Genomic DNA, 13,612 nt, shown 5'->3' on the forward strand with positions numbered 1-13,612 from the left:
CATAGTCCAGAAAAAGGTATTTCTCCTGGAGGGGAAAGCCAGGGAGTTATCCGACCTAGTCAGAAACCTCCTAAAACCAGGCCAAGTATCAGTGCATTAATGCACAGGAGGCCTGGGAAAAATGGTGGCTTCTTACGAAGCGATTCCATTCGGCAGATCTCACGCAAAACATTTTCAGGGAGATTTGCTGGACGAATGGTCCGGATCGCATCTTCAGATGCATCAGCGGATAACCCTGTCTCCAAGGACAAGGGTATCTCTTCTGTGGTGGTTGCAGGAGGCTCATCTACTGGAGGGCCGCAGATTCGGCATACAGGATTGGATCCTGGTGACCACGGACGCCAGCCTGAGAGGCTGGGGAGCAGTCACACAGGGAAGAAACTTCCAGGGAGTGTGGACGAGCCTGGAAAAGTCTCTTCACATAAACATTCTGGAACTAAGAGCAATCTACAATGCTCTAAACCAGGCGGAACCTCTGCTTCAAGGAAGACCGGTGTTGATCCAGTCGGACAACATCACGGCAGTCGCCCATGTAAACAGACAGGGCGGCACAAGAAGCAGGAGTGCAATGGCAGAAGCTGCCAGGATCCTTCGCTGGGCGGAGAATCACGTGATAGCATTGTCAGCAGTATTCATCCCGGACGTGGACAACTGGGAAGCAGACTTCCTCAGCAGACACGATCTTCACCCGGGAGAGTGGGGACTTCATTCAGAAGTTTTCCTCATGATAATAAACCGTTGGGAAAAACCAATGGTGGACATGATGGCGTCTCGCCTCAACAAAAAACTGGACAGGTATTGCGCCAGGTCAAGAGATCCGCAGGCAATAGCTGTGGATGCGCTGGTAACACCTTGGGTGTACCAGTCGGTATATGTGTTTCCTCCTCTGCCTCTCATACCAAAGGTATTGAGGATTATACGGCAAAGAGGAGTAAGAACGATACTAGTGGCTCCGGATTGGCCAAGAAGGACTTGGTACCCGGAACTTCAAGAGATGGTCACGGACGATCCGTGGCCTCTACCTCTGAGAAGGGACCTGCCTCAGCAGGGTCCTTGTCTTTTTCAAGACTTACCGCGGCTGCGTTTGACGGCATGGCGGTTGAACGCCAGATTCTAAAAGAAAAAGGCATTCCTGAAGAAGTCATTCCTACCTTGATTAAGGCAAGGAAAGAAGTCACCGAAAAGCATTATCACCGCATTTGGCGGAAATATGTGGCATGGTGCGAGGGTCGGAATGCTCCGACGGAGGAATTTCAACTGGGTCGTTTCCTACATTTCCTGCAATCAGGATTGTCTATGGGTCTCAAATTGGGATCTATTAAGGTTCAAATTTCGGCCCTGTCTATATTCTTCCAAAAAGAATTGGCCTCAGTTCCTGAGGTCCAGACTTTTGTCAAAGGAGTACTGCATATACAGCCTCCTGTGGTGCCTCCGGTGGCACCGTGGGATCTAAATGTAGTTTTAGATTTCCTCAAATCCCATTGGTTTGAACCACTTAAGAAGGTGGATTTGAAATATCTCACATGGAAAGTGACTATGTTACTGGCCCTGGCTTCGGCCAGGAGAGTATCAGAACTGGCGGCTTTATCTTATAAAAGTCCTTATTTAATTTTCCATTCAGATAGGGCAGAGCTGCGGACGCGTCCGCATTTTCTCCCGAAGGTGGTGTCAGCGTTTCACCTGAACCAGCCTATTGTAGTGCCTGCGGCTACAAACGACTTGGAAGACTCCAAGTTGTTGGACGTTGTCAGAGCTTAAAGATATACATTTCAAGGACGGCTGGAGTCAGAAAATCTGACTCGCTGTTTATACTGTATGCACCCAACAAGTTGGGTGCACCTGCTTCTAAGCAGTCGATTGCTCGTTGGATTTGTAACACGATTCAACTTGCACATTCTGTGGCAGGCCTACCACAGCCTAATTCTGTTAAGGCCCATTCCACAAGGAAGGTGGGCTCATCCTGGGCGGCTGCCCGAGGGGTCTCGGCATTACAACTCTGCCGAGCAGCTACGTGGTCAGGGGAGAACACGTTTGTAAAATTTTACAAATTTGATACTCTGGCTAAAGAGGACCTGGAGTTCTCTCATTCGGTGCTGCAGAGTCATCCGCACTCTCCCGCCCGTTTGGGAGCTTTGGTATAATCCCCATGGTCCTTTCAGGAACCCCAGCATCCACAAGGACGATAGAGAAAATAAGAATTTACTTACCGATAATTCTATTTCTCGGAGTCCGTAGTGGATGCTGGGCGCCCATCCCAAGTGCGGATTATCTGCAATACTTGTACATAGTTATTGCTAACTAAATCGGGTTATTGTTGTTGTGAGCCATCTTTTCAGAGGCTCCGCTGTTATCATACTGTTAACTGGGTTCAGATCACAGGTTGTACAGTGTGATTGGTGTGGCTGGTATGAGTCTTACCCGGGATTCAAAATTCCTCCCTTATTGTGTACGCTCGTCCGGGCACAGTACCTAACTGGCTTGGAGGAGGGTCATAGGGGGAGGAGCCAGTGCACACCACCTGATCCTAAAGCTTTACTTTTTGTGCCCTGTCTCCTGCGGAGCCGCTATTCCCCATGGTCCTTTCAGGAACCCCAGCATCCACTACGGACTCCGAGAAATAGAATTATCGGTAAGTAAATTCTTATTATTTCCACTGTGCCACCAACTTAATAAAAAATTAATTATAATGGGGGATATATATATATATATATATATATATATATATATATATATATATATATATATCTCTAACGTCCTAGTGGATGCTGGGGACTCCGTCAGGACCATGGGGAATAGCGGCTCCGCAGGAGACAGGGCACAAAAGCAAGCTTTTAGGATCACATGGTGTGTACTGGCTCCTCCCCCTATGACCCTCCTCCAAGCCTCAGTTAGGTTTTTGTGCCCGGCCGAGAAGGGTGCAATCTAGGTGGCGCTCTTAAAGAGTTACTTAGAAAAAGTTTTTAGGTTCTTTATTTTCAGTGAGTCCTGCTGGCAACAGGCTCACTGCATCGAGGGACTTAGGGGAGAGATTTTCAACTCACCTGCGTGCAGGATGGATTGGATTCTTAGGCTACTGGACATAGCTCCAGAGGGAGTCGGAACACAGGGCTCGCCCTGGGGTTCGTCCCGGAGCCGCGCCGCCGACCCCCCTTGCAGACGCTGAAGATGAAGAGGTCCGGAACCAGGCGGCAGAAGACTCTCAGTCTTCATCAGGTAGCGCACAGCACTGCAGCTGTGCGCCATTGTTGTCAGCACACTTCACACAGCGGTCACGGAGGGTGCAGGGCGCTGGAGGGGGGCGCCCTGGGCAGCAATGTATAATACCTGTATGGCGAAAAATACATCACATATAGCCCTTGAGGCTATATGGATGTATTTAACCCCTGCCAGATATCTAAAACTCCGGAGAAGAAGCCCGCCGAAAAGGGGGCGGGGCCTATTCTCCTCAGCACACAGCGCCATTTTCCCTCACAGAAAGGCTGGTGGGAAGGCTCCCATGCTCTCCCCTGCACTGCACTACAGAAACAGGGTTAAAACAGAGAGGGGGGGCACTGATTTGGCGATATGTATATATATTAAAATGCTATAAGGGAGGAACACTTATATAAAGGTTGTCCCTGGATAATTATAGCGTTTTGGTGTGTGCTGGCAAACTCTCCCTCTGTCTCCCCAAAGGGCTAGTGGGTCCTGTCCTCTATCAGAGCATTCCCTATGTGTGTGCTGTATGTCGGTACGTGTGTGTCGACATGTATGAGGAAAATATTGGTGAGGAGGCGGAGCAAATTGCCTGTAATGGTGATGTCACTCTCTAGGGAGTCGACATCGGAATGGATGGCTTATTTATGGAAATTACGTGACAATGTCAACACGCTGCAAGCCGGTTGACGACATGAGAGGGCCGGCGAACAAATTAGTATCTGTCCAGGCGTCTCAAACACCGTCAGGGGCTGTAAAATGCCCATTTACCTCAGTCGGTCGACACAGACCCAGACACGGACACTGATTTCAGTGTCGACGGTGAAGAAACAAACGTATTTTCTTTTAGGGCCACACGTTAAGGGCAATGAAGGAGGTGTTACATATTTCTGATACTCCAAGTACCACAAAAAAGGGTATTATGTGTGAGGTGAAAAAACTACCTGTAGTTTTTCCTGAATCAGATAAATTAAATGAAGTGTGTGATGATGCGTGGGTTTCCCCCGATAGAAAATTATTGGCGGTATACCCTTTCCCGCCAGAAGTTAAGGCGCGGTGGGAAACACCCCTCAGGGTGGATAAGGCGCTCACACGCTTATCAGAACAAGTAGCGGTACCATCTACGGATAGGGCCGTACTTAAGGAGCCAGCTGATAGGAGGCTGAAAAATATCCTAAAAAGTATACACACACATGCTGGTGTTATACTGCGACCAGCGATCGCCTCAGCCTGGATGTGCAGAGCTGAGGTGGCTTGGTCTGATTCCCTGACTAAAAATATTGATACCTTTGACAGGGACAGTATTTTATTGACTATAGAGCATTTAAAGCATAGGTCTTCAACCTGTGGCCCTCCAGCTGCTGTGGAACTACACATCCCAGCATGCCCTGCCTCAGTTTTACCATGCCTTAATAGCAAAACTGTGGCAGGGCATGGTGGGATGTGTAGTTCCGCAGCAGCTGGAGGGCCACAGGTTGAAGACCCATGATTTAAAGGATGCATTTCTATATATGCGAGATGCGCAGAGGGATATTTGCACTCTGGCATCAAGAGTAAATGCGATGTCCATATCTGCAAGAAGATGTTTATGGACACGACAGTGGTCAGGTGATGCAGATTCCAAACGGCACAAAGATGTATTGCCGTATAAAGGGGAGGAGTTATTTGGGGTCGGTCCATGGGACCTGGTGGCCAGGGCAACTGCTGGAAAATCCACCGTTTTTTACCCTAAGTCACATCTCTGCAGAAAAAGACACCGTCTTTTCAGCCTCAGTCCTTTCGTCCCTATAAGAGTCATATCTGCCCAGGGATAGAGGAAAGGGAAGAAGACTGCAGCAGGCAGCCCATTCCCAGGAACAGAAGCCCTCCACCGCTTCTACCAAGTTCTCAGCATGACGCTGGGACCGTACAGGACCCCTGGATCCTACAAGTAGTATCCAAGGGGTACAGATTGGAATGTCGAGAGGTTTCCCCCCTCGCAGGTTCCTGTAGTCTGCTGTACCAATGTCTCCCTCCGACAGGGAGGCAGTATTGAAAACAATTCACAAGCTGTATTCCCAGCAGGTGATAATAAAATTACCCCTCCGACAACAAGGAAAGGGGTATTACTCCACACTATATGGTGGTACTGAAGGCTAGGTGAGACCTATTCTAAATCTGAAAAATTTGAACACTTACAAGGGTTCAAATCCAGATGGAGTCACTCAGAGCAGTGATAGCAAAGAACAAGGGGACTATATGGTGTCCCGGGACATCAGGGATGCTTACCTCCATGTCCCAAAATTTGCCTTTTCTCACCAAGGGTACCTCAGGTTCGTGGTACAGAACTGTCACTATCAGTTTCAAGACGATGCCGTTGGATTGTCCAAGGCACCCCGGGTCCTTTACCAAGGTAATGACCGAAAGGAGGATTCGTCTTCAAAGAAAATGGACGACCTCCTGATAAGAACAAGGTCCAGAGAACAGTTGGAGGTCGGAGTAGCACTATCTCAAGTAGTTCTACGACAGCACGGGTGGATTCTAAATATTCCAAAACCGCAGTTGTTCCGACGACACGTCTGCTGGTCCTAGGGATGATTCTGGACACAGTCCAGGAAAAGGTGTTTCTCCCAGAGGAGAAAGCCAGGGAGTTATCCGAGCTAATCGGGATCCTCCTAAAACCAGGAAAAGTGTCAGTGCATCATTGCACAAGAGTCCTGGTAAAAATGGTGGCTTATTACGAAGCGCTTCCATTCGGCAGATTTCACGCAAGAACTCTTCAGTGGGATCTGCTGGACAAATGGTCCGGATCGCATCTTCAGATGCATCAGCGGATAACCCTATATCCAAGGACAAGGGTGTCTCTCCTGTGGTGATTACAGAGTGCTCATCTTCTAGAGGGCCGCAGATTCGGCATTCATGATTGGATGCTCGTGACCACGGAGGCCAGCCTGAGAGGCTGGGGAGCAGTCACACAAGGAGTGTGATCAAGTCTGGAGAATTCTCTCCACATAAATATACTGGAGCTAAGAGCAAATTTATAATGCTCTAAGCTTACCAAGACCTCTGCTTCAAGGTCAGCCGGTATTGATCCAGTGGGATAACATCACGGCAGTCGCCCACTTAAACAGAAAGGGCGGCACAAGAAGCAGGAGGGCAGTGGCAAAACTGCAAGGATTTTTCGCTAGGCGGAAAATCATGTGATAGCACTGTCAGCAGTGTTCATTCCGGGAGTGGACGACTGGGAAGCAGACTTCCTCAGCAGGCACGACCTCCACCCGGGAGAGTGGGAACTTCATCGGGAAGTTTTCCGCATAATTGTGAACCGTTGGGAAAGACCAAAGGTGGACATGATGGCGTCCCGCCCGAACAAAAAATGGGACAGGTATTGCGCCAGGTCACGAGACCTTCAGGCGATAGCTGTGGACGTCCTGGTACCACCGTGGGTGTAACAGTCGGTGTATGTGTTCCCTCCTCTGCTTCTCATAACCAAGGTATTGAGAATTATAAGACATAGAGGAGTAAGAACTATACTCGTGGCTCCGGATTGGCCAAGAGGGACTTGGTAACCGGAACTTCAAGAGATGCTCACAGAGGACTAATGGCCTCGGGAGCTAAGAAGGGATTTGCTTTCAGCAAGTACCATGTCTGTTCCAAGAGGAACCGTGGGCATCGGCCTTTAAGAAAGGACCTGCTCCAGCAGGGACCTTGTCTGTTCCAAGACTTACCGCGACTGCGTTTGACGGCATGGCGGTTTGAACGCCGGATCCTAAGGGAAAAGGCATTCCGGAAGAGGTCATACCTACCCTGGTCAAAGCCAGGAAGGAGGTGACCGCACAACGTTATCACCACATGTGGTAAAAATATGTTGCGTGGGTGAGGCCAGGAAGGCCCCACGAAAAAATTTCAACTAGGTCGATTTCTGCACTTCCTGCAAACAGGAGTGTCTATGAGCCTCAAATTGGGGTCCATTAAGGTTCAAGTTTCGGCCCTATAGATTTTTCTTCCAGAAAGAATTGGCTTCAGTTCCTGAAGTCCAGACGTTTGTCAAGGGAGTATTGCATATACAGCCCTTGTGTGCCTCCAGTGGCACCGTGGGATCTCAACGTAGTGTTGGAATTCCTCAAATCATATTGGTTTGAACCACTCAAATCTGTGGATTTGAAATATCTCACATGGAAAGTGACCATGCTGTTGGCCCTGGCCTCGGCCAGGCGATTGTCAAAATTGGCGGCTTTGTCTTACAAAAGCCCATATTTGATTTTCCATTCGGACAGGGCAGAACTGCGGACTCGTCCCCAGTTTCTTCCTAAGGTGGTGTCAGCGTTTCACCTGAAACAACCTATTGTTGTGCCTGCGGCTACTAGGGACTTGGAGGACTCCAAGTTGCTAGACGTTGTCAGGGCCCTGAAATAAATATATATATATATATATATATATATATATATATATATATATATATATATATATATATATATATATATATATATAATTCCAGGACGGCTGGAGTCAGAAAGTCTGACTTGCTGTTTATATTGCAGGCACCCAAAAAGCTGGGTGCTCCTGCTTCTAAGCAGACTATTGCTCGTTGGATTTGTAGTACAATTCAGCTTGCACATTCTGTGGCAGGCCTGCCACAGCCAAAATCTGTAAATGCCCATTCCACAAGGAAGGTGGGCTCATCTTGGGCGGCTGCCCGAGGGGTCTCGGCTTTACAACTTTGCCGAGCAGCTACTTGGTCAGGGGCAAACACGTTTGCTAAATTCTACAAATTTGATACCCTGGCTGAGGAGGACCTGGAGTTCTCTCATTCGGTGCTGCAGAGTCATCCGCACTCTCCCGCCCGTTTGGGAGCTTTGGTATAATCCCCATGGTCCTGACTGAGTCCCCAGCATCCACTAGGACGTTAGAGAAAATAAGATTTTACTTACCGATAAATCTATTTCTCATAGTCCGTAGTGGATGCTGGGCGCCCATCCCAAGTGCGGATTGTCTGCATTACTTGTACATAGTTATTGTTACAAAAAAATCGGGTTATTATTGTTGTGAGCCATCTTTTTTAGAGGCTACTTCATTGTTATCATACTGTTAACTGGGTTCAAATCACAAGTTGTACGGTGTGATTGGTGTGGCTGGTATGAGTCTTACCCGGGATTCAAGATCCTTCCTTATTGTGTACGCTCGCCCGGGCACAGTACCTAACTGAGGCTTGGAGGAGGGTCATAGGGGGAGGAGCCAGTACACACCATGTGATCCTAAAAGCTTGCTTTTGTGCCCTGTCTCCTGCGGAGCCGCTATTCCCCATGGTCCTGACGGAGTCCCCAGCATCCACTACGGACTATGAGAAATAGATTTATCGGTAAGTAAAATCTTATTTTATATATATATATATATATATATATATATATATATATATATATATATATATATATATATATATATATATATATATATATAATATAAATAAAATATAACAATTGAACCCATTATAATTCATTTTTAATTACGTTGGTGGGGCAGTGGCTGAAAAAAACTTAATTGGTGGGGTTAATATAAAGTCCAAAGGTGCGGCACTCCTAGGTGCGGCAACTTCTAGTTGTCTACACGCAGCAGGGCGTGCGCGTAGACAACGTTTCAATTCCTTTATTGCGGCATTGCCATTAGGTCTTTTTTGACGCAATAAAGGCATTGAAAATTGTCTACACGCATGCCCTGCTGTTGTCCTTCATTCAAGCTGCTAGGAGTGCCACACCTTTGGACTTTATGTGACTATTATTTGTGGAGGCACCTGGCGCTGTAACGCGGTCTTAATGGGAGAGCCGGGCACTCTGGTTTGTGTACATATATACAGACCAGAGTGCCCGGCCTTTATTGCGGAAAATATAATATTATTGAACGCATTATAATAATTTTTTTTGCTAAGTTGGTGGCACAGTGGAAATTGGTGGGGCAGCGGGTGATAAAAAACTTCATTGGTTCCCCCTTCTACAGCCCTGCCCACACACCCAGAAATGCCTCCCCGATATTAAAATATGTAAATAAGGTGTCAATTCCAAAGATATCTTTCGTCTTTCAAATTGTTTGAAAAATTGCTTAAGAGCCCTACACACTGGCAGATAAAATGTACAATATGAACGTTCTCGTTCATATCGTGCAGTGTGTAGGCACCAACGATTAACAATGCGCGGCCCCGCGCTCGTTAATCATTGGTGCCCGGTCGCTTATGCATGCAGGCCAATATGGACGAGATTGTCCATATTAGCATGCAGTGCTATCGAGCCGGGTGACGGGGGGGAATGAAGAAACTTCACTCCTCCCGCCGCCGGGTCGGCCAAATCCGTGGTCGGGCAGCTCGACGGTGGATCGGTAAGTGTGTAGGCCCCATTAGTGTGTACACTCAATTTCGTTTGTCCGGGTTCTGGGAAGTTCAAGGGAAATTGCTCAAATTCCACATTGTTCATCTTTCACATTGGTCATGTCTTCTAGTGTGTATGGGCCTTTAGTGTGGAGACTTTTATTCTTTGTTATATGGATGGGTTTGTGAGTGTGGGGAAAGGTAGATGGTGAAATTGGTGTGGCATGAGGGAAGTGGCAAATATGTGTCAGGAGTTAAGACCCATACACACTAGAAGACTTGAACAATGTGGAAGATGAGCAATTTCCCTTGAACTCCCTGACAAACAACATTGAGTGTACACACTGAGCTTTGTTACAGATGATATGAACGACGAACGATCTGCTCTGCTGGGATTGAGGAGATTGAGCTGCATGCATGGATGACTGACAACCTGCTTCAACGAGCGCGGGTGCACGTATCGGTCGTCGTTCACTGTGTACACACTAGACTATATGAACGATCAGATTGTTCGGTCCTGTCATTATCGCTCATATCTATAGAAAAATTTGTCTAGTGTGTATGGGCCTTTAGAAACCAGGGGAATATAATTTAATCAGCAGAATCTGCTTGTGTGTTTTAGGGGGACATCTACTAAACAGTGATAGAAGTGGAGAAGTGAGCCAGTGGAGAAATTGACCATGGCAACCAATCAGCTGCTCTGTATACTTTCATAGTATACAAATTCTAAATGTTATGTCAATGCTGATTGGTTGCCATGGGCAACTTCTCCACTGACTCACTTATCCACTTTTATCACTGCTTAGTACATGTCCCCCTTAGCCTCATATCAATGCAAATAAGACACAGTTTCTGCAAAAAAGACGCCCAACGTTAGCAGAGTTGCACAGAAACTGCCAGCTCACTCACCCCAGGCATCTCGTGGTGAATGGCGTATTGAGGCTAGATGTATGAAAACACATCTGTACTATATATTTGAAACCAGCTTAAATACAAATAAATATAACGTAAAAATTTAAGCTATTTTCTCTAGGTTCTTGAGAAAATTAATAGAGACCAGTGAGCGGTTTCTTGAGTTTTGTGAATGCTTAGTTTCTTCTGTATAATAAACAGTTTTTATGTTATTTTTATTACTAAAAATCTTTTCTTTTTATAGTATTTTTAAAGTCCCAACTTGAAAACTATATCAGTTCCCTGGAGAGAGTGCGTCTGATCAGGACTACAAAACGTGAAGGACTAGTGCGAGCACGACTGATTGGGGCAACCTACGCCATAGGAGATGTGCTCACGTTTCTAGACTGCCATTGTGAATGTGTCACTGGTTGGCTCGAACCACTTCTAGAGAGGTACTATCTTTAAATGTAATAATTCACTTTGGATTTCTGCTGTAGCTCCTACAGTACATTGAAGGGCAGTTATGGAATGTTCCACTCTAAAGTCATGCATGTCATGGGGTAATACTTCTGAAGTAGGTTTATAGTTTTATCACAAGCCTATTGGTGGATTTTGCTGTTCTTTTTGGCTAGTGTAATAGGAAAAACAAAATGGTGCATGTCATGGCAGCAAATCCTAATATCACTCCATACCTTGTTGCTTTTTATTATATTATGTACTATGTTGCAGATCTTTCATTCCATAGCTGTAGTTATGGACCTTCTAACCACTGTAGTGGGGAGTCTTAAATTATGACTAATCAAAGCTTGCAATGCAAAATAAATATATACATTTAATACAATAAAAAAAACAAGAAAGACCTAATACTATACTAAAAATATATTTTGTAGAAAAATTAATAAACTGAAAAAAAATTGAGGGCAAGGCCTGAACAGGTATGTAGTAAGACATATTGGAGCTTTCCAGCCTGCTCATCCTACACAAGTGGTCCTCCCCATCTTTGCTTTGTATCGGGTGTTCTGTTGGTGTCCTGTCTGTCTCTGTCTGGCTGCCAACTGTTGAGGATCTGCCTTTGTTATTTCTGTACAATGTCCCTAGTTCTGATCATCAATCAACCCAGTTAACCGTAATTTTTTTTGCAAGTGTGACTGTATGCCACAGTTACGTATCTGCCACATAAGGTTACGTCCAGAAATCTGGGGTGAGATCAGGCATTGAGGGGGGCGAGTTCTGATGCCGCTGCTGACGTTTACACTTAGCAAAAAGCAACTAGCCCTCATCGCATGTGGGGACAAGCTACTTGGATTGAGCCCTGAATGTTATAACCTTAGGTTACAGTGATTCCTAGCAATAGGATTAAATTGACTATACACAGTGCTGCTAGTGGGCCATTCCACTGTCACGCATGGAACATTTGCACAAGTTTAACATACCCATTTTTGATAACGCTTAACAAGAGGAAGTTTAATAAGAAAAAAAACAAAAAGATGGATGTAATATCAAAGTGTCTAGACTTCTTTTTAGGTATCCATAAAGTAGCCCTAGGGAGGCCAATCCTAGGCCATTTTTCAATCCGGATTGAAAAATGGGATCTTTGGTCTCTGTAATCTAAGGAAACTGTGTATCCTTGGATTACATTGGGAGGTGGACCTAGGATCTCTGTTTGATGAGAATTAGGGTTTTCTGCTGGGGACCCCTCATGCTGCCACATCGCTTGCCAGATTTCAACAGAACCAATTGTCTCTTGTACAAAGAGTTAACTGGACCCCTGCTTGGCTCAGTGAATTTGGCTGATTGTCTACCAACTCTTGTCCTAAGATTGGAGACTCTAGGGCTGACTCCCTGGCACTTTTGTCCTCATGTCTCCTCTATTTTTATTCCCATGTTGTGGATTGTGTGAGTGGGTCTGAGACTAGGATACCGTTATTTAACTCTCGTCTCTGTAATTTTGGGCTGGGCCTAGCTGACTCCATCAGTTCCTACCTGCAGCTAAATGTCCGTAATCTTTTTATAGTAGCTGGAGTCTGTATTGCTTGCAGCTGTATGGCTCTGCATGCTGCTAACTTTCCCTCCTTGCTGGGTTTGGTTAATGCTACAATCACAAATGATTTATATTCCCCAAATGGCAATGCTCCCCTAAATATAACAGGGTTTGGGTCCTTTGTCAGTCTTCCAGGTGTGCCATGGACATGCACACTCACGCACCATAAGATTTGTTTCTCTGTGCGGTATATTATTTTATTCTCATGGTAATGTTTCCTTCTCTTGCAGTTAACCAATTAATTGGCTAATATTTTTATCAAAAACTGCTCAGAAAGTGTGTGTGTATATATATATATATATATATATATGTATGTGTGTGTGTGTGTGTGTGTGTGTGTGTGTGTGTGTGTGTGTATACATACATACATACATACATACATGCATGCATACATACATACATACATACATACATACATACATACATACATACTATATAATTATAATAATAATAATTTTATTTATATAGCGCTCTTTCTCCAACAGGACTCAAGGCGCTTTACAGATATCAAAAACAATGCACATGATACAGAGGATTTGAGTAATACAACAATAGACAAGCAACACAGACATAAAAGAAAACCAAGAGCACACAGAAAGCATAATGCAGGATTGGTGTAGGCATTTTGGGTAATAACTTCCAAGGGTTGTGTATTCCACCCTCACAAGGTACCAGGTGCGGCAGCCATCTTGGGCGCTCAGCGTAGGATTACCCAGGGTGGAATAGTCCACCCCTAGAAGAGATGACACAAAATGGGGGTGATTTCAGAGTCCTACAGTTCAGAGTAGGGTTCCATCAAAACCATCAGGCCTATGTATTTTTCATCCCATCCACAAGTGTACCATATGGGGCAGCCATGTTGGGCGCACTTTGAAGGTTACACTGTGGGAGGTGAGCCATAAAAGGGCCAAGTTCATATACGGGAAGACTGATGCTTATGTAGTAGTATGATGTACCCTGCATGTAGGGCACAATGGAAAGGTGTGCAATCAGTGGAGGTAAACATTACAGGAAAAACACATAATGGGGTGGAAGCGAGCAATGAAGAGAAAAAAAAAAAAAGACACAATAGCAGGTAACTAGTGGCAGAAGTAGGATTGGGATAACATTATTTTGATCAGATCTTAGTACGGGTGGGTAGGAGAATG

The 13,612-nt window shown here is 45.6% G+C and overlaps 1 protein-coding gene across 1 annotated transcript in view; it reads left to right on the plus strand.

The window, feature by feature from the left end:
* Positions 1–13,612, plus strand: part of GALNT4 (polypeptide N-acetylgalactosaminyltransferase 4) — a 297,723-nt gene that overhangs the window by 46,764 nt on the left and 237,347 nt on the right. Inside the window, exon 4 of the mRNA XM_063922806.1 lies at positions 10,686–10,875. Within this exon, the coding sequence (XP_063778876.1) occupies positions 10,686–10,875 (190 nt within the window). The remainder of the gene's footprint in view (positions 1–10,685; positions 10,876–13,612) is intronic.

This window comes from Pseudophryne corroboree, chromosome 5, assembly GCF_028390025.1.
Source record: "Pseudophryne corroboree isolate aPseCor3 chromosome 5, aPseCor3.hap2, whole genome shotgun sequence".
NCBI classification, from domain to species: Eukaryota; Metazoa; Chordata; class Amphibia; order Anura; family Myobatrachidae; genus Pseudophryne; species Pseudophryne corroboree.